This window comes from Zosterops lateralis (assembly GCF_965231275.1).
Source record: "Zosterops lateralis genome assembly, chromosome: 6".
Lineage (NCBI taxonomy): Eukaryota > Metazoa > Chordata > Aves > Passeriformes > Zosteropidae > Zosterops > Zosterops lateralis.
Window position 1 is genome coordinate 26,875,673 of NC_139761.1, and position 27,174 is coordinate 26,902,846.

The following is a 27,174-nucleotide window of genomic DNA, read 5'->3' on the forward strand; positions in this document are numbered from 1 at the left end:
CTGCTCCATGTGGGGCTCCTCCCATAGTTAACAGTCCTCCAGGAACTTCTTCAACAGGAGTCCATCCCATGGGCAACAGTTCTCCACAGGCTGCTTCAGTGTGAGTCACTCCTCCATGGGGTGCAGTCCTTCAGGCACAGCTTGCTCCAGCATGGGTTTCCCCTGGGTTTGCCACCTTCTCTTGGTCATCCATCTGCTCCAGTTTGGTTCTCCTATATGGGCTGCAGGTGGGTCTCTGCAGCCCTGTGGTCCTCCATGGGCTGCAGGGGAATCTCAGCTCCAGCATTTCCTGCCCCTTCTCCACATTGGTGTCTGCAGAGCTGTTCCTCTCACATATTGTCACTCTGCTCTTCTCTGGCCACAATTACATCTGTGCAATGACTTTTTTTTTTTTTTCTCCTTAAATATGTTATCAGAGAGGTGTTACCATCATTCCTGATTGACTCAGGCTTGGTGAGCAGTAAGGCCATCCTGGAGCCACCTGGCATTGGCTCTGCAGGACATGGGGGAAGCTTCTGGCAGCTTCTCACAGAAGCCACCCTTAGCTCCTTCTGCTACCAAAACCTGGTCACACAAACCTAATACAGCTGCCCAGAGAAGCTGTGGATGCTCCAGCCTTGGAAGTGTTCAAGGCAAGGTTGGGCAGAGCTCTGAGCAACCTGGTCTAGTGAAAAGTGTCCCTGCCCAGGGTGGGAGGGTTGGAACTGAATGATCCCTTTCAACCCAGGCTATTCTAGGATTCTGTGATGAAGCCTAGTTTTCATATGGAACAAGTGGAAACCATTCCTCTAAGTCAGAAAACAAATGTACTGACAGCAAGTGGAGATTGTCCTGTACTTGCTGATTGAAAAAGTGGTCTTTGATTAGTGTAGCTAGAGGTTCTGGCAGAAAGGTGATTTTAAAAAACCCTCAACCCTAAAGTTTGTGCTGGAGAGCTGTACTTTTATAAGGACAGCATTGCTGATACAGTGCACTGGCATTTGTGTGCTGACAAAGAGTTCAATATAAATTATATGCTCTTAATAACTTAGTATTTTACTGTGTCTGCTGGGTAATTGGCTCATTGGTGTTTTATGGACAGGAATTTTAAATTTTTAAATTTCCTTTTAAAAAAATATAGTCAAGTTCCTTTTGTGTTGTGTTTCTTTATACGTTGTTAAATCATAGGAAAAAAAAGTAGGCTTTAGATTTGCTAAGTATGGCTTTTAACTTTCTTCAGCTGTGTGGCCGTCTAAGAAAAATGGTGCACTACTCTTGCTAGTATTAAAATGGACAGTGGAGCTCCCTACCTTCCACTTGGCAATATGTGTGTGGGTTTGTTTGAGGGTTTTTAAGATTTGTGTTTATTGGATTTTTTTTCTTGCAATATAGTTTGAACAACATTGTTCATAGCAATGTTTTAGTGATCTGCCTGGCATTGCATAAAATTCAATATAAAAGATCCAACACCAAAACCCTTGAATACATTGTCCACTTTGAATTTTATGTACTGAAATGCTTCTTATGTCAGCATATGGTAGTCATCTAATAATGAGTACCAATTTCAGACCTTTTTCCCCCCCAGTGGATAATGTCTAAAATGCAAAATTACTGTATAAGCCCTTCTTAAATATGTAGGGTTAAATAACAAATTTCTTAAGAACAACAGACAGTATAGGCTGGATAGGCCAGTAGAAGTTTTACATTTGTGATTGAGCTTTATTGAAGCCTCACTTATTAATTTGTCCCTAAGTATTGTTGGGTAATGTATTTATTTGACAGGCAGCATTAGTAGCTACTTCATAAAACATGGTAAGATCTTGAAGGAAGCTATTAGCATTTTGCTGTCCCAGGATTTGGTGTTTTTGTGTGAGTCATTGCATACCAGATGGGATACTGAATGACCTCTGAGTCTTCAGAGTGATTCATCAACAAGTACTTCACCTGTCTTCCAGACTAAAAAGCATGTTGTTATTCTTTCTTCTTTGGATTTAGAGAAGTTTTGGGCCATCTTTTGAATACCAAAACCCTACTTGAAGGAAAAGTTGCAATATTTGCTTCCTGTAGATTTAGTCTGGTCTCCTACACCCAGGGTTGAGGTATCCAGCTATTTTGACTACTGTCACAGCATATATCCCCTTCACTTAATTCCCCACCATCACCTTGGAAGTCTTTTACCACTGTGGTGAGCCATCATAATGCTGAGTTATGCTAAACATGTTGCTTGAAGATAAATTGATTGAAAATATAGCTCCATGTCTTAGAACTTTGGATCCAAATCGGTCTTTTCCACAGCTGTTCTAATAATGGAAAGTATTATTTCAGTTTATATTCTGTAGTGACAGAGGAATAGAAGGAAGACTGTTGAAGCTTGCTTTTTTTGTTCTGAAGTTTTGGGGATGTTCTTCACCATTCTTGCGCATGGAAATGAGGTTAACGATAAAGAGGAGAGCCAGAGGCTACTGAGACATGGATATGGAGAGAAAATGCAATAGGTGGAATCTACATTAGTTAAATATCTTCTCAGTGTGATTAAGGGGAAAGAATGAGGCAGGGGGCAGGGGAGGAGACTGAAATAGGATGAAAAGACAAGGGAAAATAACATAGGGAAGAAGGACCACTCAGAATTAAATTGTGTATTAAACCCAAAATCTTTAGTCTTTGTGTATAAAATTTTATGATTAAGTAGCTATTAATCATCATCAACCTTGAAGCACTGTTAAGAAAACATGCATTCTGTTTGATGATGTGAGATTAATTCCTAGAAAAAAATCTCAACAAGATAAATTTTTCCTCTGTATGACTAACATTTCAAGAGTATCTTTTTCTGCTGGCTTCTTAGTGCAACATCTCTTCAGATTACCTATTTGAATTTTCATGTCTGTATGAGATGTAGTGCTCTAAATGAATGCTCTGAACCAACTATAAACTAGCTGAGCAAATGATGTGTGCATGGAAAGTGTTAATGTGGAAGAGTATGAAATTGCTTCATGTAGAGAAACATGCACAGCATAGTAATGTGTTGTGGCTTTTTCCCTGCAGATGCCCTCCTCGAACTTTTTTGCCAGCACTGTGCAAAATTTTTCTTGATGAAAGTGCTCCAGACAATGTTCTGGAAGTAACAGCTCGTGCCATAACGTATTACCTGGATGTATCGGCTGAATGCACCCGGAGGATTGTGGGAGTGGATGGAGCTATCAAAGCACTTTGTAATCGTTTAGTGGTTGTTGAGCTTAACAACAGAACGAGCAGAGATTTGGCTGAGCAGTGTGTGAAGGTAAGTATGTTTAACAACCTGTTGTTTTTAAGGAGTTGGATAATTTGCTGTTTCTGAAGAGCATCCTCTTACTCCAATCCTCTTGCTTTTGTTAAAATGTGATGCAAAAACATAGGCTATGACTAATGTGTGCATTCCAACCCTGCAGCTTATCCTTACTGTCAGTCTGGTGCTCTTTGCAGCTCAATTTTCTTTTTTAAAAAGTATATAGAAAAGGAAAAAAAATATTAGAAGAAATTTTCTGTTTATTGTGTATGGCTAGAATGCTAATAGAATGCCAAGGGCCATTTTTATGCTACCAAAGAAATGAAGAATTGCTCTAGATACAGATAAATTACCTGGTGTGAAAAAATAGTGTGCTGCCTCTTCAATAGCGCTAGATATAGCTCCCCTGCGCCCTTATGAAGTTTTTAGAGAAATTTAGAAGACCCTTACAATCTCTTATTTAAAGCATAACTCATGGCCATGTGGGAGCATATAGCTGGAGTTCTTGATTACCGTGGCAGCAGAATTTATGCATGTATTTCCTATTTACTATTTCCAGTTGAATCAGAAGTGCATCACTGGGGTAATGGTGCTCTTAAAAGTTTCAAAACACTCAGTTGTGTGTTTCTCCCAGGATGAGAGATTATTATTTCTCTTCATGAACACCTGTTATGACCATGCCTTTGTGGGATGTTCTGGTATTGGCTTCCATATTTTTGAAGAAAGCTGTAACTACTAACTAGTAGAGTACTGGAGGCTTTTGCCTCTTCTGGGTGTTCAGGAAGAGAAGGGTTTTTCTTTCTTTCCTGTTGGTTAATTTTCTTAACCAGCTCTGTAGATGGATATAAGTATCTGACTCTGGATATAAATAACTGACTTTTTGTGTGTACTTTATTCAAATTAAATTTCTTTTTGGCATAGGTGTTAGAATTAATCTGTACCCGTGAGTCAGGAGCTGTGTTTGAAGCTGGAGGGTTGAACTGTGTTCTGACATTCATTCGTGACAGTGGACACCTTGTTCATAAAGATACTTTGCATTCAGCCATGGCTGTAGTATCCAGACTCTGTGGCAAAATGGAGCCTCAGGATTCTTCATTAGAGATCTGTGTGGAATCACTGTCTAGTTTATTAAAACATGAAGACCATCAGGTAATGTAATAGTTGGCTCAATGTGCTGTGAATTTAACTTTCAGTATGTTTAGTAAAGGAATGATAGGTAACTTTATACAGTCTCCTTAACTATGTTTACATAGAAGTTGTTATATTTGGGTATTGCAATAGTTTCCTTTATAGTTGTAACAATAAGAGAATAAAAACACTGCTTAGTGTTTGGCTCCAAGTGCTGCTGTTTGAATATAGTCTTATTTAACCTCTGAAAACTGTATTGAAAAATATCCTGTAACTTTTTTCAGTGCATTTTGAGGCAGTTTTTGAAGTAATTATTGTTCTACGACTGTACCTCAATCACTCTAAAATTGAGCCTAACTAAGAGGCAAAAAATGAATTTGATTTGTGTTTCTTTTGCCAAACTAAGAGAAACAATAAAAACATCCAAAGTCTAAATCTATCTATAGTTTAAATCTAAAGTGTTACACTGGAAGCCAGCTTAAATGATACTAGTAGAAATGCTGCTCCACTTCTTTATTGCAGTTTTACTTACTTGAGATGAAGTAGTCCTTGTAAAAGTGGAATTATCTTTCTGCTAGTAGAATCCTTTTGTCTATATCATACTAATGCTCTGGAATAGCCATTTAGCCAAATTCTTGCTGTAGCCTGACCAGGCTTTTTGTCCATACTCAGAACTGAGTCCCCATTTCACTCTGACCTCTGTCCTCATTCCTTTCTCTACATGCACAGATCCAGCCTCCAGTCTGGTTTATTAAGCACAGCATATTTGGGAAACTAAATCTTTCTGTCTGTGAGATAATTTTTTAAAAATATATTTTTAGATCTTAAAAATTTCATAACAAGCTATCATGTTGTTTAGCCATTATATAATTTTATTAGTACACTAATCATCTGAGGCAAAAGGTAATCTTGAAATTCAGACCATTAAGTCTGTAAAATTTTAACTGTTTCCCAATTTATAAGGTGTTAGAGAAAAGCAGTTGCTGGGGCTGTTGGAGATGTGAATGCGAGTTCAAATTAATTTAATTGTTCAGCAGTTAAGCTTCAAGATAAGTATTATTAAAGATAAGTGTGCTTAAGATGGGACCCAGATGATAGAAAATAAATCTGTACTGGTATCCTTGAGAAAGATGTTGCACATTAAACAAGCCTCAGGATTACAGTGGATGTTGGATGTGTATTATGGATTTGTCCACTAATGTCCCTTTTCAAGATAGTTGCTGCCTATCTTGTCCTTTTACACTGTTGGGTTTGGTCACCTTTTGTGTGGGCTCCCAGTTAGTAACACCACTTGATGGATGAGCTCAGAACATATCCGTGTGGCCCCAAGGGCAGCTTATCTATAATTTTCAGTTTTTAACCTTTGTGTTACACTTGCAATTTGGGAGGAGAAATGTAAATATTTTCCAAGTTCCATTTTGCATTGTAAACTGATGCCACTAATGCAGTGTGTTAAACAAGTGAACATTCTTGTGTATTTCTGACAACTTTTAAGGTAAAGATCTATGGAGTATTTGCAAAGTATATAAAGATGGGCAGAATTGTGTATCTGTGTTGTCAAAGAACTGGAACAAGATGGCAGAGGACAGAAGCACTGACCATTACACATTAAAGAAAAAAATCTGGTGCAAAAGAGTATGAGTAACTGTCTTGAAGCCCTTGGTCTGTGATAGCAGACAATTGTTTTGAAAATGGACTGCTGAGTTGACATTTTGGGGAGTAAGAACTGTAGTGATTCAGAGTTTGGTTAGAGAATAGGTATTCGGGGAGTTTGCTACTGCAGATCTTTAAAGGCAAATGTGCCTGAAGCAAGTTACCTTGATAGGCCAGTGCAAAACCTCCTGATCTAAAAGAATGAGACACTTCTAGTATATAGATAGAGAGATGTTAAAGGCAAAACCTTCCTTTATTTTCAGGATTGACATGAAAAGATATTGGATCCTTTCCTGGGCAGTTGACCAGCAGTATTTTTTGCTGGATTGTTAAGAGGATCATCAGTAAGCCTTGTTTCCACAGTGTCACTGGGGGTTTTTGTGTGCAGTTGGTTGGTTGGATTTTTTCCTCCCTTTAGTGGCAAACCTAAATTTGGAAGTTTATATTTTATTGTCACAAAAATTCTTGCGTGTCCCTGTGTCAGTGCTCAGTGGATAATCTGAGTTATACAAGAGTAAAATTTGCTTTTCCCAGTTTGTTCTATTTACAAGTCCTGGTCCAATTGAAAACTTTCTTGTGCTTAAAAGAAATATGTAGACCTTTAAATATAACTTGAATGATCAAGCTTCATGGCAAAATCAAGTTCTCGTATGTGTCCTGTATTCTTGCAGATATCCCCTTAAGTAAAAGATATTTTATCGGTTTTTCTTGCACATCTTTCCTAGGTTTCAGATGGAGCTTTGAGATGCTTTGCCTCATTAGCTGACAGGTTCACACGGCGTGGAGTTGACCCAGCCCCATTAGCTAAGCATGGATTAACTGAGGAGTTGTTATCTCGCATGGCAGCTGCTGGTGGGACAGTCTCAGGACCATCTTCAGCTTGCAAACCTGGACGGAGTAGCACCGGAGCACCATCTACAGCTGCAGACTCTAAATTAAGTAATCAGGTGTCAACAATTGTAAGCCTGTTGTCAACCCTGTGTAGAGGATCTCCAGTAGTAACACATGTAAGAAATCCTTTTATGCTACAGCCTTTTGTTTTCAGGGAGCTTTTCCCTTTGTATACTTTCAATAAATGCAAGATTTATGTTGCTATTTTATAGATAGGTATACATATATGTATTTAAAGATCTTATATTTTTATAGATATATATATACACATATGCCCGCACACACGTACATCTACGTTATTTTTAAAGAGGGGAAAAAAGGAAACATTTCATATGGAAATGAAACCCAATTCTGATAGTATTTTCTAAAGCCCTGTATATTTTTTATTGTTCAGACTTTTAATTATTTCCAGGATCTTCTAAGATCTGAGCTTCCAGATTCTATAGAAAGTGCGTTGCAGGGTGACGAGAGATGTGTGCTGGATACCATGCGGTTAGTAGATCTTCTTTTGGTGCTACTGTTTGAAGGCAGAAAAGCCCTGCCAAAATCTAGTGCTGGATCTACAGGCAGGATCCCAGGATTGCGAAGACTGGATAGTTCTGGGGAACGTTCTCATCGGCAACTGATAGATTGCATCCGCAGTAAAGATACTGATGCGCTAATAGATGCAATTGACACGGGAGGTAAGCAAAGATACTCTGAAAAGGAAAATGAGATGCCTGCTTTATCTTTGATTTTTATCAGCTGAAGTGTCATAACAAATGCTGAGGTAGTTAATTGAAAATCATTATATACAAGTTCACTTACTTTGTTAAATACATAATAGGTCTTGTTAGTAATCATACCTATGCCATCTTTTTTATTGCAATTAAGACCATAAATGCTTCTCTAGAATTATTGAGGATGCTTACTTTTTTTAAGACCTGCTTTTTATTTTATCAGTACTGTTGAACTTTGATTTATAGTTGGGATAGCTTTAACTATTTTATTTAATTTTATCTTTCAGCTTTTGAAGTGAATTTTATGGATGATGTAGGACAAACTCTTTTAAACTGGGCCTCAGCTTTTGGAACTCAGGAAATGGTAAATTAGATTTATAGACCCTAAGAAGTTGCATTATTCGTGTAAAGGAAGATAAAAAACCCTATTTTCCTTTTTCTTGTCTAACAGGTAGAATTCCTCTGTGAAAGAGGTGCTGATGTTAACAGAGGTCAGAGGTCATCCTCATTACATTACGCAGCATGTTTTGGAAGACCTCAGGTAGCAAAGGTATGAATTAAACTGACCCTTAAAAAGCATTACCCGCTGACTTTCTATCTTGTTCTGTTCAAAATGTCTTCAATGCAATATGCTGGACACATGCACTGTCAAATAATTACATTTTCTTTACAGTAGTTATCAAAACACAGATTTTTTATTATAGGGCAATAGGGCACTACTGAATAAAAGTAGTTTATATTAGCTCTACAGATACAAAAAGCACAGAATACTTACAAGCATGAAAATACTGCAGGAGTGATGTATGAAGAGCACATTTGCTATTTTGGAAAAAGAAATCCTAATTTTTTTTTTCATACATAAAAATATTTTTTCTCAGACTCTCTTACGACATGGTGCAAATCCTGATTTGAGAGATGAAGATGGGAAAACTCCTCTGGACAAAGCTCGGGAAAGGGGACATAGTGAAGTAGTAGCTATTCTTCAGTCTCCAGGTGAGTTCAATGTGTAAATCTGTAACACTTGCTTTAATTGCAATGCTGATATATGTTAAGTTATGCAGTTATTAGAATTTTATCCAATTAAGTTTATTAAAAAAAAATAAAATTGTGATCTACCTTCCTTAACCCATAAAGTATGCATAAAACCCGTAGTATTTTAAGATGTTGTTAAGTGAGGGGAATTACCAAAGAAATAACTGAGAGAGCATGAGCAGTGCCAGTTGTTCTGCTCTTCAGCTGTGGGATCTGGCTAGACTGGGATTTTATTGTGGATTCAGTGTGTCAGCCTTGGTAGCTTCTCTGGTATCCTTTCTTTCTGCATGGGAACTGCACTTCCCCTGTTCCTAAGAATTTTGGTGCCACAGGTGATACTTCCTATTAAATGCTTCTATTCAAGAAGTCATGCATGTGTAAATTTTATATTTTTAGGGATGCATGTTTATGTTGAGGTACTTGGATGGTAGTAAAGAAAACATGGATGTTTTGAAGGGGTTTTTGTTTGGTTTGTTGACTTTTGCAATTGAATGTATTGGGGAAAAAATTTTTCCAGGGGATTGGATGTGTCCTGTCAACAAAGGGGATGAGAAGAAAAAGAAAGATGCAAACAAGGATGAGGAAGAATGTAATGAACCCAAAGGAGATCCAGAAATGGCACCCATATACTTGAAAAGACTATTGCCTGTGTTTGCACAAACGTTTCAACAAACTATGTTGCCTTCAATAAGGTAATAGTATCATAAGAGACAATTTCTAAATACTTGCTTAAAAAAGCCAAAGTAAATATCAAAGTTTAAGTAATGCTTGTGACAATATATGTTTGAATAGAAATGGTTGTTTGGAAAGGGTCGAAAGAGTGATTTTTACTTAGCATTTTAAGCAGCATTTTTTCCTTTCTGGTGAATGATGTGTTGGAAAAAAATGGTTAGTCATGGGAGAGCAGAGCATACTCTTGACTGTAGCAGCATGATGAAAGAATATAGTAGGTTCTATACACTGTGCATCAGGATTTGGTTACAGCTGTTTGTAGCCACTGTTTGAAAGTTGTAATTTAGTAGAGGAAAACTAATAAAATGATATCAAGATGCATTCATTGAAATATCAGCAAGACTAGAAAAAGCTCTTTTAGAAGGTTTCAGGAGGCTTACTTAACAGTGTGTTAACTGGAGAGGATGCTCCTTGTAATTCTGTTGAATTGCAAAATTGGAGTTTAATTTATTACTTTAAAGGGAATATTGTGCATGGCATAATGGTTGTGATGAGTTGCATCTGATCATAACCGCTTAGCCTTTTATACTACAAATATTACATTTATTCCAATCTCCTATTTATGTTCCCAGTGTTTACAGGTACTTTGGGTGAAAATGCAACATGAGAAAGGCCTCTAGTGGAGACAGACTCCACATGAGCTGATTCTAGAAAGCTTAAACTAGGTCATTTCAAATAAAAGGACTAAGAGACTATGTTAACAATCTGCTTGAAAGTCATCTTTATGAATCAGAAAAAATATGTTTTTGGAAGTCAGTCAAAAAATCCATCTATAACCCTACAGGAGTGATTTGCTTTTAGATTAATGATGGTTTTTAGTGTGGAAAGCTGCATGATCTAATAGTATGTTTAGAGTTAAAAGTTATGGGTATCTCAAAGCATGGGAAATATATGACTAAAATGAAAGGCTGAATAACTCAGAGGGTGACAAAGAGTGCAGAAGTGAATTGGCAGCACTAAAAGTGGATAAAGATAGGACATAGAATAGGTTTACCTAGGAAGGGGTTGAGGAGAAAAATATATATTAGACTGATAGTGCTGTAGAATAAAATAATACCAGAGATGCATTATTCATAAAGGTGATCTAGGACTCAGTACCAATAACTAGTTTTGGTACCAATAACAAGAACTGAAACAGGTTAAATTTCTTGTGTTTTGAAAATATACATTAATAGCGTACAAAAGAAGTCTTATCTTGAACCTTTTTGTTGCTTTGATTATTTCTTGCTTTATCACTATAAGAACCTTTTTTTTCTACCATCTTTTAAAGGAAAGCAAGTCTTGCGCTCATTAGAAAAATGATACATTTTTGTTCTGAGGCACTGCTGAAAGAGGTTTGTGACTCTGATGCTGGCCACAACCTGCCCACAATACTGGTTGAGATAACAGCTACAGTGCTTGATCAAGAGGTAGGAAGAATGAAAATGTTATCTTTTATGAAACCAGTGCAAAAAAGGGAGTTATACTCATTGATTCCATGTATTTGTTAATAACTAACCCTGAAACTTTTAGCATCCATCTATGACCACATGTGCAATTCAGCTTGTAAAGTAACAAGATTTCCTTTGTTATTTTCTTTTCATCCCACTGTGTTACAGGATGATGATGATGGCCATTTGTTAGCCTTGCAAATCATAAGGGATTTAGTGGATAAAGGTGGTGATCTTTTTCTAGACCAACTGGCTAGACTTGGTGTAATTAGTAAAGTGTCAACTTTGGCGGGGCCATCATCTGATGATGAAAATGAAGAGGAATCTAAACCTGAGAAGGTAAGTGTCTGGAATTGATTGATTTGCTTTATTTGTTACTGTAAAGCTGACACTTCTAGTAAAATGTTCATTGTTACAAAAATGGCCAGGGCAAGGAAGTTAGGATATTAAATTAATGTTTATCTTATACCACTTGTTTTAATAATTTTCTTCTCTACCTTCGTTTTCTGTTAGCATATTATCTACTGAATTTTCCTATTCATACTTCCTTGTGCCAAGGTGTTGGGCACTTGATTTTGTCTGGTGTTTGGAAAGTGACTGGTAAACAAAATGAATCCTTCCTAAAGTATTTGTGTCAGAAGTGTATCTCTTTTAAAGTTCATGCATTAAATAATTCCAGATGTTTTAGATGGTGTTATCAAATAGATTAAATATATTAAAAAAAGAAAATAATTTTCTGCTTAATGAAAGCTATAAGTGCATATTGAAGTTATTTATCAGTTTCCAAGTCTTTTTGCCAGTCAGATGAACTGAATGGATAACAGACTTCTGTAACCAATTCCATTAAATTTATACCTAAACCTTAAGTGTGTAGTTAAACCTTTTTACTGTGGGGTTTGGGTTGTCTGAGGTTTCTTGAGGGAGGCGCTGATTTTGTTTTTTAGTGGATAGATATTAAAAGCCATATGGACATGGTCCTAGATAACCAATCATACATGGCCCTGCCTGAGCAAGGGTTTGGACCAGATGGCTTCTAGTCCAACCTCAATCATTTTGTGATTCTTCTCTCACAATTCAAGTTTTGAACAGAGCTGGATGTTGCAGGCGGTAGGCTGTTTTTATTGTTGACTAGATAAAGCTGTATGTGAAAGGAAACTTCTAAGAAGTTTCTTATTCTATTAAAGAATACTTTTAGGGATATATTTTACAGGCAGAAGTAGTATAATTCCTACACTTTTGGTTTGAATAATTCTTCTCTTCTAAAGAGAGAGGTTATCCTTTTAAAAATGTCTGTGGTTTTTGTGTATTGGGGTTTTTTTGTTTGGTTGGGGTTTTTTTTTCCTTTTTTTTAATGGATTTGAGATTTTTTTGGTTCTTGTTATTGCTTAATACAATGTTATTACAGGAGGATGAACCACAGGAGGATGCTAAAGAACTACAGCAGGGTAAACCGTACCACTGGAGAGACTGGTCAATCATTAGGGGAAGGGACTGCCTGTACATCTGGAGTGATGCTGCAGCCCTGGAGCTATCAAATGGTAGTAATGGATGGTTCAGATTTATCTTGGATGGAAAGCTGGCCACAATGTATTCCAGTGGGAGCCCTGAAGGAGGATCCGATAGCTCAGGTAGACTTCTTGCGTTTCAAGTCCAGGTTAAGTTTTTGAGACTGTTACATTTGTTTATATAATTTGATTTGAGCTATTTTGTTTTGCAGGAATTGGCTTACTAAATAGTAAAGGATGTAAACAGGTGGAAGGTGGTCAGTTAATTGTGATGCATTTTATCAGATAGCATGTGGCCATAACTTGAATTTCTTGGTGAATTGTGTTAAGTAAACATCTTGCCAGTAAAAGCGTATTAACTTTTTGTTTTGATTCTTCTCCATGCCTACTTATTTTTTTCACCCCAGTCATTAAAAGCACTTTGTAGTGGCCATCCCAGGAAAAGCAGGTTGAAATGGTGATTTGTTGTTTGCTTCTAGCTAGCAGAATGAATTTGCATGTGTTTGAAGACAAAGTAATGGGAAGTTTCTCATTGAAATTGGGAAACAAATTACAGTGTCTTAATTATTTGTTGGAGAAAGGATAAGGGAACAGACCTTATGCACTGGCAGTGCACAGGTGGTTCTGATTTTCTGTACAGAATACACAACTTGTTCTGGATGGAGGAACAACCCTTCTTTTATTGTTCCATCTTTTTTTGCAGCAGTTCATGCATTTATAAACCTGCAGACATAAAATGCTTTGCAGTATTACTATGTTTTTAATGAACCATGGAATGAAATAACAGAACATATTGGGATTCAGGATGGAAATGAAGTGCTAATGACTTCATGCATCAAGTTTGGGGCAGCAAGACAAAATGCGATATAGTGTTTCTGATTATAATGCAGCTGGAAACCACTTAGAGATTTATTGACTTTTTGGTCAAAAAAAGTCTTTGCATTCCTTTTAATAAGGTTAATGCCTTAAAAGGTAAACAAGTCCTTGTTGAGACTTGTTTATCATGCAATTGACCATTTAAATTCTCATAGCCCATGGATGCCAAATTTTTTGGGGTTTGCTTCTGAATGGTCTGGGCAAGGGGATGAGACTAATTTCTGTATAAGCTGAGTGGACTGGCAACAGCTCAGATGAATTTAAAGAATTTAAAGAGAGCTTAGAAGAAGTCAGATTGAGCATTTAAGATGTTACTTCAAATCAGTCTTTCAAAAAAGGTTGAGTAAATTTAACAAGATACCTAGTCTGAGTATCATGATGGAAAGGAGCTAAATGTAGGATTAAATGAGGCTTCTTGCAATATGTAGTCAAATAGACATCTACTAAGATTGCTGATGTTGCAGTGTAATTTGCCTGAACTTTAACCATGAGCTCTAAGCATGTGCAGCAGCCTTTTTTTACTTAAAAAATTAATATTTGTTAACTAAAATGACTACAGTACAGTATAGACTCAGAATAGTATCTTTAAGTCCTGAACTGTACTATATGTTCTGCTGTCCTAAATCCATGATTAATCTCATGGTATACTTTTTAGTAACTTCACAACTGGCAAGAATATAGAGGATTGAGTAGTGAAATCTGTTAGTGTGTATTGCATGATGAAAGTTGGGGTGAGTGGTCAAGTCTATATACTGTGAACATTTTGGAAGGTCTGTACTCACCCCTCTCCACATTAACTCTATACCTGTTTTGTTTGAATTTTCAAAAAACAAATTCAATGCAAAATTTGCAATTTAATGGTAATTCTGAAGCTTTAAGTAAGACTCAAAATTCTGTCCAAGGGAACCTGAAATTATTCTCAACCATGTAGAAATACAATACTTTCAGTGCAACATGCTATATGAAAAAATCATTAAAATTTAATTATTGAAATCTGAAAACACTTAATTAAGAGAATTTTCATCTTGCCTATCAAATCTCAATTATTTTTATAAGCCTTCTCTGTGTATGCTATGAAATTTAAGCAATGAAGAATGTTGTGCCTTGAGTGTATATTTATTTTTGCATTATTTTGTATTATGAAAAAAGGGCAGATTTAAAAGGCCTAGTGCTTGTCATTGCAACAAAAGGCAAACAGCAGTAATCTTTAATGAGGTGTTTCCATTTTTACTTTAAATGGAATTTTTGAAAAGTTATGTACTCAGCCTTTTAATGATTAAAATACAAATATATGATTTAATAAAAACCTGATACTTTTTGGAGTAGTTTTTTAAATTTCTTATTTCTGAAAACTCAGAGATTTGAGAATAGTTCATGCTGTCCATTCTGAGACCCATTTTTTCAAAGACTAGAACTTTATACTGAATTTCTTTGATCTTCCTATAATAATTGTAGCAATGAATTAATACCTCTGGATTGCATCTTTCAGAGAGAGTTGCATTGTTGCATTGCAGCTTTGATGGGATTGTAGAATAAATCACTGTTGAAGTACAGAAATATACCACACCAAAATTTAGCACACTTTAAGACACTTCATTTCAACCCTAATTTTGCATTGAATGTACTCAGTTGTTTTGCTCTTGAAAAAAAATAAAAGCTATATAATGGTTCTTGAAAAAAAACCAAATTTTTTTCTTTTTAAATAGAAAGTAGGAGTGAGTTCCTTGAGAAGTTGCAGAGGGCTCGAAGCCAAGTAAAACCATCTACCACAAGCCAGCCAATTTTATCAACACCAGGGCCATCTAAACTTACTGTAGGAAACTGGTCACTGACCTGTTTAAAAGAAGGAGAAATTGCTATTCACAATTCTGATGGTCAGCAAGCTACAATACTGAAGGAAGACCTGCCAGGCTTTGTGTTTGAATCCAACAGAGGAACAAAACATTCGTTTACAGCTGAAACTTCCTTGGGTAAGTATGTAGGTATGTGTTATGTGCAGGTAGGAACAAGTGTATGTGAGATAGTTTTATTTGTTGCTTTTCATAGCTATGAGAAAATGTGACTTTTCTAAAATACGTGTTGCAGGGTCAGAATTTGTGACTGGCTGGACAGGCAAAAGAGGAAGAAAATTGAAGTCTAAACTGGAGAAGACAAAGCAAAAGGTTGGTGAGCATCTGTAAATTTTATATTTAGAATTTAATTGAGGTTTTTTTATATTATAATATTCTTAGGGAGGTGTAGTTTCCTCTTAGAGCATTAAAATCTCTGATTTCAACTAGATACAGTTTTATGTGAGGCTTGAAGAGGAAAACATCAATCAGAACAAAACACTTCTTTGGGTGATTTTATCCAACAGTCTTCGTAAATTCTGTGCTCAGTTAGAGGAAAAGCAATTTTTTAAAAAACATAGGAAAATCCAATCTTCCTGACTTGTATTTGTATAATTCTGTAGGTTTTGTGGTTTGTTTTTCTGTCGTTATGCTACAAGTAAAGGTTTTATTTCTCCTGTACCTTTTTTTTCCTTTCACAACTTTTGCCATTTCATTATCAACACAGGCTTTTATTCTTCCCTATTTGTTGTGGACTTACTTTAAAAAATGACCAAGGTTGCAGTATCTGAGAGTATAAGAACAGTCTCATTACAGGAAGATCTGATTTCTGATTATCAAAATCCATTTGTAGGTACGCACTATGGCAAGAGATTTATATGATGATCATTTTAAAGCAGTTGAAAGTATGCCTCGAGGAGTAGTTGTGACACTGAGGAACATAGCAACACAGTTAGAGTCTGCATGGGAACTTCATGCAAACAGGCAGGTGAGTGTATCTCCTTTATTTTTAATGTGTGACATCAGTGGAAATCAGATAATACTCAGACTGGTCTGTCATGATGTGAAGAAGAGTCATAGCATGTCTGATAGTGGGAGGGTTTTAATGCATGTATTACCTAGTTAGGTACTTTCTCTAGGATGTTACTTTTCAACTGAAGCAAGTGGACAGATTACTTTGTTTCATGATAATTATCTTTTTGTCTTTCAGTGCATTGAGGGAGAAAATACTTGGAGAGATTTAATGAAGACTGCTCTGGAAAACTTAATTGTGCTCTTGAAGGATGAGAATACTATTTCTCCATATGAAATGTGCAGTAGTGGCTTAGTTCAATCGCTGCTGACAGTTTTAAACAATGTGAGTTTATAGACATAAGTGTTTAAAGAAAAAGTTCCTACAAAATGAAATTAAGGCATGTGCTGTAATTTTAAAGATCCGTTATAAATCTAGCTTTATCCTGTCTTGGTGAAAATTGGGCAGACTTGCTCCAGTTACTGGTCTACCTAAGATGAGCTATCACAATAGATGACTTTAGTTTGAATGAGCCTTAAAAAAAATCTATAAATCAACTGTCTTCAGGTCTAGTGGCTGATGGCTAGCCTTTCACATACAGACTTCAAATCAGGATTTCAGTGAAACTACATAGATGTTTTTGCCTGTATAAAAATTAAATAAATTATATTAAATGTAACTTGGTTTTTTTTCCTCTTAGAATGTTGATTTGGATGTGAAACAAGACTGCAGTCAACTGGTAGAGAGGATAAACGTTTTCAAAACAGCATTCAGTGAAAATGAGGATGATGAAAGGTAAAAATAATACCAAACCAAGAAAATCCCCTTTGAAATTGTGAAGCAGTATGGTATGTTTAAAATAATTTAAAGACAAAGTACCTGTTCTTTCCATTTCAATGGAATAGAAAATTGATATTAAAAGACAGCATTTAATATTGAAGTAGCAATTGAAAATTTTTATCTCTAAGAATCAACCTATAGAACATCTATTGACAAACTAAAGGTGACTTGTTTATCACTCTGCAAATTAATGTCTTTCTTATCTTTCAATGTGACCATGTGACAACAACAGGACACCATCAGTAGAAATAGTAGGCTGAGACAGTTTCCTCAGCTGGATCCTGTTTTCTGAGATACTGTAGAATTTTTTCTTTGTTTTGTTTTGTGGTAACATAGTAACTGATCTCTTTCACAGTCGGCCGGCAGTTGCATTAATTCGGAAATTGATAGCAGTGTTAGAATCTATTGAACGTCTACCTCTCCACTTGTATGATACACCAGGATCTACGTATAATCTTCAGGTAAGTGCTCAGTGATAACAGCATATCGCACTGAGTGGTGCACACCTTCTCTTCAAGAATCATGTTCTTGTAAATGTGGATAGAATTAGGTCAAGAACAACCAAATTTTGGCATCTATTTCTTCTAACACTTAAATGCGTGACTGTTCCTCTACTGTCACTTTAAAACTGAGGTCAAAATAAATTTTGATTGAAGAGATAATGTGTTTGTTCTTTCTTTTGTCTTTGGGTATTGTTGTCTTTATATAGGAACATGCCCTCTAGTTAAAGGGCATGTTACTACAATTTCAATACAATTATTAGTAAGAACAGGAGATAGGCTTTAAAGGGTCCTATCTACAGCTCTGTGTTCAATTGGTAGTGCAAGATGCCTCCAGGCTCTGCAGCTTCTTATACAGGAAACTTGGCAGTTTGGCTAAAATATTACTTGTTTTTTCCTAGTTTCTGTGGAGTCCTAATTTTTTCTATTTGAAAGCACAGTTCAGGATTTTGCAACATTGGTAGCGAAGTATAAATATTTCTGTTTTCATGTTAAGTGTGGAAATAGTTGCAAAAAGTTGCAAAACCACTGTTGCTGTTCAATATTTTTGAAAGTAGTTTTCAGTTTCTATATTATTGTATTTGCTAGTCAACAAATAAAAGCTATGAAGACATAGGAAAAGTGAGAAAATATTTGCTGAGTGTGTAATTGACTTGCAGATTGTCACAGTAAAGAATTGTTTGGTTAATTAAAAAAGGTAGTACTAGGAAATTACTTTTGAAAGCATTTCATTTGAAGAATGTAGTGCTTAAGTTAGAGCAACAAATATACTTGATAGGCCACTAAAAAGGTTGTAGTGAAATCCACTGTTTTTATTAAACTTCCAAAACCTAAACAGGAAAGCCTATATTAATGTTTAGCTGTTCTTTCAGATACTGACCAGGCGCTTGAGGTTTCGTTTGGAACGGGCCTCAGGGGAGACTTCTTTAATAGATCGAACCGGGAGAATGCTAAAGATGGAGCCATTGGCAACTGTTGAATCTCTAGAGCAGTATCTCCTGAAAATGGTGAGCCGCATTCCACACACACAGTTCACAGGGAACAGTTATATTCTGCTTCTTTAATATTTCATTTCTTTTCTTTCATATGTAGGTAGCAAAGCAATGGTACGACTTTGATAGGGCTTCATTTGTTTTTGTACGAAAGCTACGAGAAGGCCAGACATTTGTGTTCAGGCATCAACATGATTTTGATGAAAATGGAATTATTTACTGGATTGGAACAAATGCAAAGTGAGTTTTTCAAAGCTAGATATTTTAAAGTCAGACACAATAAACTATAATCCATGGGGCAGGATGGGGACAAAAAATTCATAATGAAATGAAATCTGTTATTTTCTTAGAAGTGGGAGGTATTTTTTAATCAATAGAATTACATTTCTTTTGGATCTGCTTAAATAATAGAAAAATATGAATCACTTCTGTTGAGAATTTGTTTGCATGCTTCCCTAAGAAGATGAAGGAGTGGGGAAGTTTGGATTTTTGTTATTGCTTGCCATGATTCTGTTTGATTTTGTTGGTTTGGGTTTTTTTCTTTGCTACAGTGTTTCGAAAAACACAAACAAAGAAAGTGATGTCTGGAACATATCTAAAGTTACCTAATTATCTAAAATTATATTGATAATTTAGGTGTATGATAATTTAGCTGTTATATGCAATTTACGGTAAATGTCAAATGTTGGTAAAACCAGTTTTTTAAGTAATAATTGAACGGTATATTTCTCTTTTTAAATACAGAACTGCTTATGAGTGGGTAAATCCAGCAGCCTATGGATTAGTAGTGGTTACATCCTCAGAAGGAAGAAATCTGCCTTATGGTCGTTTGGAAGACATCCTGAGCCGTGACAGTTCAGCCCTCAATTGCCACACTAACGATGATAAGAATGCTTGGTTTGCCATAGATCTGGGACTTTGGGTTATTCCATCAGCCTACACATTGCGCCACGCTCGAGGTTATGGGCGGTCGGCTCTCAGAAATTGGGTTTTCCAGGTATCTAAGGATGGACAGAACTGGACTACTTTGTATACTCATGTTGATGACTGTAGTCTCAATGAACCAGGGTATGTCAATGTATTTTATCACTTTTCATAAAATCGAGTGCAGTGAAAAATGTACTTGACTGTAGATTAATTTCAGGTGTACTGTGGTTGTAATAATGTATCTATCTAAAGAAATGATAAGTGATACAAATTATCAAGAATGGGCTGGAGAATAATGATATTTGTGCTTTTCTATCACTGTAAATTTTGCCTTTTGTTTTTTGACAAAATCATAACACCAACACTCATGCAAATTTTTGCCCTGGTGTTAATAGGTTTATATATCTTGTCATGTGCATACATGATCAGAGTTAAGGTTTTGTTTGCTTTGGTACTAAGTTTTTTTGATTTTGCCTTTTGTTTTCCTGTTACCTACTAACACTTCTTTCTAATAAACTTCAAGGTCTACAGCAACATGGCCTTTAGATCCTCCAAAAGATGAGAAACAGGGTTGGAGACATGTTAGAATAAAACAGATGGGAAAGAATGCCAGTGGGCAAACACACTACCTCTCCCTGTCTGGATTTGAACTTTATGGCACTGTGAATGGAGTATGTGAAGATCAGCTGGGTAAGAAAAAGAACATGTATATCTTGTTTGCTCCTTTAAAATGTTGATGAGCATACAATATAAAAATCAGTATAAAAAAGGAGGTTAACTTTTGCAGTTCAACTTGCTTAGAAATAAATTATTCCCCATTTAGTACTTTTAAGTCTTTTCAATTTACATTTCTTTTAGGAAAAGCTGCTAAAGAAGCTGAAGCAAATCTGAGAAGGCAGCGACGTTTGGTCCGTTCTCAGGTGTTAAAATACATGGTTCCAGGAGCTCGTGTAATCAGAGGGATTGATTGGAAATGGAGAGATCAGGATGGAAGCCCCCAGGGTGAAGGCACTGTTACAGGAGAACTGCATAATGGTGAGCATGAATTGCCTGAGTTTATACATGTCTGTTGCATGATTACATCATGCAGAATGGGTAGCATTAAAGTACTTCCTCTGGAATGCCTTGATAAAGTTCATAAAAGTTTTAATACTTTGGAGGGAAGAAGTTTAAAATACTACAGCTGTTGGGGTCCATTTGTGAAATTCCATTTGAGTGCATGAAAAAGAGTCTTGCTGGAAATGAAACTTTTAAACAGCTTTGTTTAATTAAAATTTTAAACTCTTATTCAAATATGAAACTTATTTAGACATCTATTGCAAACTATAAGAAGGTGAGTGATGCAAACTAATAAATTAAGCTGTGGGCCTGCAAAATCTATAATTACCTCCCTCATCTCTTCTAGCTGAGCATTTGCAATATTTTTCTTGACTTTTGTTATATCCTATACCTTTCCTACCTTGCAAGCTTCTTTGGGATCAAGTTTTTGTTTTTTAGTTAAAGCATGAAAATTTATTAACTTCAGGAGCAAAATAAAGACCTGCAACATGCAGGCAAGTCAGTACTCAGGAAGTTAAGTTATTGAAGAGGCTTCAGGAGAAGTAGTGGTCTTGTCAGCTAAACATGTTTTCCACCATTTCCCTTCTCTTCCCCCTATTTTGAGCTATATAAGGTTTGCCTTGTTTCTGAAGCACCTTCAGCCGCTTTTAGTTTCCTTTTTAGCTAGACTTGAAAGTTTCTTCTAGTTTGTTGAGTTGCCAGCTCTCAAACATGCAGAAATCTCCCAAGTATAATCCCTTAAAATGATTTGAAACTGAACTTTATTTAAGCTGTTCAGTACACCCTGTAGGGAAGTCTTCCATCATCCATACATTTTTCTTAGCAGATGCAATAGTATCCATAGCTACATTATAACTGAAGACTTTAGGTATTATTGGTGAGTAGTATTCTGCCACATCAGTGGTTTTGTTACTATGTTCCAGTAGAACTTTCCCATTTAACAATAGGTGAAATTGAGGTTTGTTTATCAACTGGTGATTTCAAACCATCTCATTCCTGTCACAGTTTCTTTCATATAGAATTTTGAAAGTAGTATCTAATTTACTTTTTTGGTTGTTGTTCACAAGTGTAGACAAACGTTGAGTTTTTTTAGGCCTCTAATGATGGATCAATACAACTTTGAGTACATAATATGTACTTAAAACTTGTTCAGATTTAAAAATGCTTGTAATTAATACTTTAGGGAAAGGAACTATACAAAACAAAACCAGTTATTTAGTTATGCTTTGAAAAAAAAACTGGTTCAGATATTCATAAAGGAGAAAAATTATAGTGTTGAACTATAGTATGGAACTTTTTTGTGTTTGATAAAAAAGGCAAATAAATCATAGAACAAAAAAAAAAGTTCAAATTTGCTTCACAACTTTACCCTTCAAAGGTTTAGTGACATGAAGCTACTCAACCATAGCTCATGAAGAAGGAATAAAATCATATAAGAATAACCTAATCTAAGCCTGCTCATTTGAGGATGAGGTGTATACTTATCATATCTGAAAACTTTATCCATTTTTAACTACATTTCCTCCAGAGTGATATTTGTAAATAGCAAATTGTCTGTGATCATCTGTTTTGGTCTAGGAGTGGTGGCTTTTGGATAGTTAAAAGCTGAAGGTGCACATGACTGTAATAAAAAGAATATTTCACTTGATATTAGTGCTTTTCTGTTTTAATAAAGAAAAATATGAGTGTATCTGGACCTGATGTTTGTTTTGACTTTGAGATTGCAGAGGATTACTAGGCTTTAGAGAGTTCATTTTTGGATGAAATGTGTATCAAAGTAGTTACACCAATATTTGTTGCAGTTAAGATACAGTGAGAAATATTAGAAGAATTTTTTTAAGTGACTCTTAGATTGTGGTACATATTAAGCCAAGTAAAAATAAATCATTTTGCCCCCATTTCTGTCCTAGTTAGCTAAATTTTGTATGTTACCCTCATTATTGCAGATTTATTATATTTAGCTGTTAAAAAATTTTGCTACTCAAAATAATCATTTAACAAAGGAACTGAAGAGTAGCATCTCTTTGGAGTTTTGTTCGGGTCCCAGGATAGTTTTTTTTCTGTGAAACATTTCTCTTTACAAACCTGAGATTTTACTTGATGTAGCCCTTACCTGATTGCCATAATTTTTTTTTATTAAAGGAATGTTTGAGTATGTGTAACTTACTGAACTAAAAGCTGTGTATCATTGTATCATTAAAGTAGTTCTTTCGATTTAAGAATAAGAAATCTCAAACTAAGCAGTTTTATGATATCTCTTCTGTCAGGTAAATATGCTTATCCATAAGCATCCAACAAAGAAAAATGTTTTTGAATGTCCTTGTAATAGTTACAGCTTCTTGACAGAGGCTAGTAAAGTTATGATATGCTTTAATATACATTTTTGTTATTAGAGAACCCAATTTTGGTAGATGCTGGAGATTCTTAGGTCAGGTCCCCCTCCTGAAGGAAACTTTGTTTTTGCTGGATTCTGTAACCCTGGAGATGAAGGCAGCAAGAATGAGCAGCCTCTAAATTGACAACATTATGAAATGCTAAATTGTTTAGATTTAAACACTTCCTTTTTAATTGGCATCAAGGGTTACTTAGTGATGTCATTGATTCAGACATACAGCCCTTATGAGAAGCTGATCCCACATTGTGGAGCTACTGTCTGACACGCCTCCTGTCTGCTTTCTGCTGGGTCTCACAAACTCCTGTCCCTTTCCAGGCTGGATTGATGTCACCTGGGATGCTGGTGGCTCTAACTCTTACCGTATGGGCGCAGAAGGAAAGTTTGACCTCAAGCTTGCGCCAGGGTACGACCCTGATTCAGCGGCATCACCCAAACCTGTTTCATCCACTGTTTCAGGCACAACGCAGTCATGGAGCAGCTTGGTGAAAAACAACTGTCCAGACAAGACGACTGCTGCTGCAGGCTCCTCAAGTAGAAAAGGAAGCAGCAGTTCTGTGTGTAGCGTGGCAAGTAGCAGCGACATCAGCTTGGGTTCGACCAAAATGGAGCGGAGATCAGAAAGTGTATTGGAACAAAATATAGTTTCAGGCACTGACGTCCATGAACCAATTGTTGTTCTGTCTTCCGCTGATAGCGTGCCTCAGGCTGACATAGGGTCATCTTCCAGTGCAAGCACCAGCACCTTAACAGCGGACATGGGAAACGAAAATGCAGAGAGGAAGTTAGGTCCTGATAACTCAATACGTACTCCTGGGGAGTCCAGTGCTATATCCATGGGAATTGTTAGCGTAAGCTCTCCTGATGTGAGTTCAGTCTCTGAACTGACTAATAAAGAAGCAGCTTCCCAGCGACCCCTAAGCTCTTCAGCGAGTAACAGACTCTCAGTCAGTTCTTTGTTGGCTGCTGGGGCACCCATGAGCTCCAGTGCCAGCGTTCCGAACTTATCATCTCGAGAAACTTCTAGCCTGGAGTCCTTCGTACGAAGAGTGGCAAACATAGCACGTACCAATGCCACAAACAACATGAATTTAAGCCGGAGTAGCAGTGATAACAATACTAATACTTTGGGAAGAAATGTTGTGAGTACTGCAAGTAAGTAAGATATTTTTATTTTTAGTTAAGGATTTTGTTGTTTCTTTGGTTTTTGTTACACTTGAGTTTGGATTGTGTTGGCCTAATAGAGAAATGTACTTAGAGCAGGCTTGACCTTCTGTGTACCTGTAGAACTCATGAAGGACTCACAGAGTTCCTGTCAGCTGAAAAGTGTTAGATTTGCTGTGTGATGTCAGATCACAGGTACCCATCAAATAGAAATAAATTTGAAATTGATGATTGAAATTGATGTTAATGATACGTTTAAGGAGAAGGTATGGTTTAGACCAGGAGGATGGAAGCCTAGCAACCGTAGCTAATGTCAGGTATACTTAGGCTTTCTGATCAGTGTAGATATTGCATATTTCTATTATTTTTCCATTTTCCTCAGGGAGGGCAGTTGTGCATATTGTGAAGTGACTGAGTGTAGGAGGTAACACAGTACAAAGGAAAAAGAACTACAGGATAATGAAATGTTAGCAGATTCCTGATTCTGTCAGGCTGCATAATATAATATACTGAATGCTTTCTAGAGGTGGTATGGTCATTAAGGCTTCATTTTGGTGAACTGTTCAGGCATATTAAATGTAAGGAAGTTTGTACTTAACAGTGTTTTAAATAACACTGTGTCCATGCTTTGACATTTGCATGTTCTCAGATAATATGTATGAGCAAGGTATTAGCAAGGTAAGTTGTAAACCTCCTTGTTCTGAGTTCACTCTTTTTTGAGCATGCTCCCATCAAAGTTGTTACTTGTTAGGTATTTTGTTCTCTGATGGCGAGAGTATTTTAAATAGAGAACTGCATTTCATGGGGTAGGCAAGTTAGAAAAAGTGACATTACCCAAGCTAGAAAAAAACATAAAATTTTTGTTAAGCTTTCATGCTTCTCATGATTCAGTGAAGCTGGTGAAGGGTCTGGAGCACTTGAGGGTTGTTTAGCTTGGAGAAAAGGAAGCTCAGGAGAGATTTTATTGGCCTCTGTAACTACCTGAAAGGAGGTTGTAGTGTGGTGGGAGCAGCCTCCTATTGCAGGTAGGAGGTGGCATGGGAGGTTTAGATTAGATACTAGGAAACATTTCTTCATTGAAAGGGTGGTCAAACACTGCAATGGGTGGCTCAAGGAAGTAGAATCACCATCCGTTAAAGTGTTCAGAAGTTGTGTAGAAGTAGCTCCTGGAAACATGGTTTAGCAGTGAACATGGTAGTGCTGGGCTAACATCTGGACTCAGTCTTTGAGGTCTCTACCAACCTTAACAATTCTGTGACTCTGTGCTTCCTTATTTAGAAATGTGGTGTTTGCTTTTGGCATTTTAAAATACTTTTAAATACTGAATGTTTTCTTTTTTTGATGAGGAGATGTTTTTTAATGTATCCATACATTCATGTTGTGATACTGGGGATGGGGGTGAAGTCTTTCACAACTTGCAATGAAAATGTAAATAAGATACTCAAAGAGAGCTAGATAAAGACAGAAATGGCTCTGGTTCTGAAGTAGTTTTGTATTGAGGGGAGAGAAAGGAGACCACCTTTGAAAAACATTGTAAAATACTACAACAGCATATTTAAAATGTCATGAATGTTTGATACTATACACTGCAAAAGTTAGAAATAAGAATGAGACAACTTAAAAATTTAATTATGTGATAAAAATAGTCATACTTTATATTATCCTTCATGTAGGATTTATTTTGGTTTATACTTTTTATATGAATAGAAACTGTAAATGCTTACTCATGTTCCTAAAAGAGATTAGAGGCTAAATTTGAGCAATCTCATCAGAGCTCAATTACAGCTTTGTAAAAAAAAAAAAAAGTTTGATGTGTTCTTTAGCCTGTTCAGGTTAAAAAACCCAACCAACCAAACCAAACAAGAAACCCCCACCATCAAACAAACCACCCACAACAACCCAACACCCCCGAAGTCAAGACTGAAATCATCATTAGTGAGATAAGTCTTTCTGGACTTTCTGTACTGGTTGCATTGAAAACATCAGTATTTGCCAGAAGCTAAATGGTGTCTAGAGTAGCCAGTGTCCATTTGCTCTTGAATTCAGAGCAAATTAAATGCTGATGCTTAATGGCTTTTTCTGTTTACTGCAACAGCAAAGAGTTTGCTGTTATTAATTAGCAGAGGGTGAAAGATGTGAATACTGAACAACTTATTTTCAAGCTCTTGAATAACAAAGGAAAAACTCTCTATTTTTTCATTTCCTTACTTTCATAGAGAGGAACATAAGCTTGTTAACAACCTTAAATTTAAAATTTACACTTTCCTTCATTGGTATAGTATTATTTTATCCCCTCCGCATTGTTATATTTTGATTTGCAAAATGTTAGCTTCCAAGGTAGTAACCTTTGCAAACTTTGGTAATGATAATATGAAATGCAGAGGGGTTTTTTTTGGTGTTTTTGTTTTTGTTTTTGGTTGTTTTTTTTAAAAGAAAGCAATTTTTTCACAGTTTACATAAATGGCAATAATGATGAAAATTTTTCTTTCAAAACTCAAAATCGTGCATTTGATAAAGTTCAGAAAAAGTAGATTGAAAAACCTGCGGCTTAAATTCTTAGAATAGATGAGTCCTCTACTTTTTTCTCTCCAAACTTGTGATTAATCTCCTTTTTTAAAGAAAAGTGTATGAGAACATGTTTTGCAGACTGGGATATAAATGTTTAGTTGCACATGGGTATATACTCAGTTATGTCACTATCTGAAGTTATTTTTGTTGAGTCTACTGTGAATTCAGTTTTGTTTCAGTTGTTCACTAAAATGCATTTACTGTTTTATTTGAATGTACAGTAAGGTAACTTTTTAGTTGTTGCTTGCTTATTCTGAAAAATATAAATCATCCAACATAAGTTATACGTTTCACAGTAGTGTCAATTCAAGCTTGTTGACTGTGATGAACATATAGTTGTGTGTGAAAAATAGCAAGTCAGAGCTGATTTAAGAACCTTAGAAAAGTGCACAATAATCACAAGTTTCACATTTGTTTTAATATGTTCTGTTCCCAATTCACTTATATATAATTAACTTGTTTGCACTATAGAAAATTGTAATTTAGATATTAAATTTCATTTTAGGCTTAAAGACAGATCACAATGTTGGAGTAACAGATTTCAGAAATTCTTTACATATGTTGAAAATGAAATTAAGTAATTTCAGATTTATAGTGGGGCTTGGGGGATTTATTTGATAAAGTTATTTATTTTAAATGTTTGCAAGGGAATAAGCTCAGAAGTGGGCATCTATGTTGTAAGGT

At 36.0% G+C, this 27,174-nt stretch overlaps 1 protein-coding gene across 8 annotated transcripts in view; it reads left to right on the forward strand.

Moving 5' to 3' along the window:
- Positions 1-27,174, forward strand: part of HECTD1 (HECT domain E3 ubiquitin protein ligase 1) — a 55,256-nt gene that overhangs the window by 10,513 nt on the left and 17,569 nt on the right. For 3 of the 8 annotated variants that reach the window (XM_083862834.1, XM_083862828.1, XM_083862835.1), the window contains exons 2-24: positions 3,022-3,256; positions 4,163-4,390; positions 6,748-7,029; positions 7,308-7,596; positions 7,920-7,996; positions 8,084-8,182; positions 8,511-8,625; positions 9,182-9,356; positions 10,667-10,805; positions 10,995-11,165; positions 12,232-12,454; positions 14,914-15,189; positions 15,293-15,369; positions 15,890-16,024; positions 16,247-16,393; positions 16,749-16,843; positions 17,244-17,349; positions 18,261-18,395; positions 18,481-18,620; positions 19,125-19,448; positions 19,831-19,997; positions 20,166-20,342; positions 23,077-23,913. In XM_083862834.1, coding sequence (XP_083718960.1) covers positions 3,022-3,256; positions 4,163-4,390; positions 6,748-7,029; positions 7,308-7,596; positions 7,920-7,996; positions 8,084-8,182; positions 8,511-8,625; positions 9,182-9,356; positions 10,667-10,805; positions 10,995-11,165; positions 12,232-12,454; positions 14,914-15,189; positions 15,293-15,369; positions 15,890-16,024; positions 16,247-16,393; positions 16,749-16,843; positions 17,244-17,349; positions 18,261-18,395; positions 18,481-18,620; positions 19,125-19,448; positions 19,831-19,997; positions 20,166-20,342; positions 23,077-23,913 — 4,649 coding nt within the window. The remainder of the gene's footprint in view (positions 1-3,021; positions 3,257-4,162; positions 4,391-6,747; positions 7,030-7,307; positions 7,597-7,919; positions 7,997-8,083; positions 8,183-8,510; positions 8,626-9,181; positions 9,357-10,666; positions 10,806-10,994; positions 11,166-12,231; positions 12,455-14,913; positions 15,190-15,292; positions 15,370-15,889; positions 16,025-16,246; positions 16,394-16,748; positions 16,844-17,243; positions 17,350-18,260; positions 18,396-18,480; positions 18,621-19,124; positions 19,449-19,830; positions 19,998-20,165; positions 20,343-23,076; positions 23,914-27,174) is intronic. The other 5 variants (XM_083862832.1, XM_083862829.1, XM_083862830.1 and 2 more) reach the window with 5 other exon arrangements.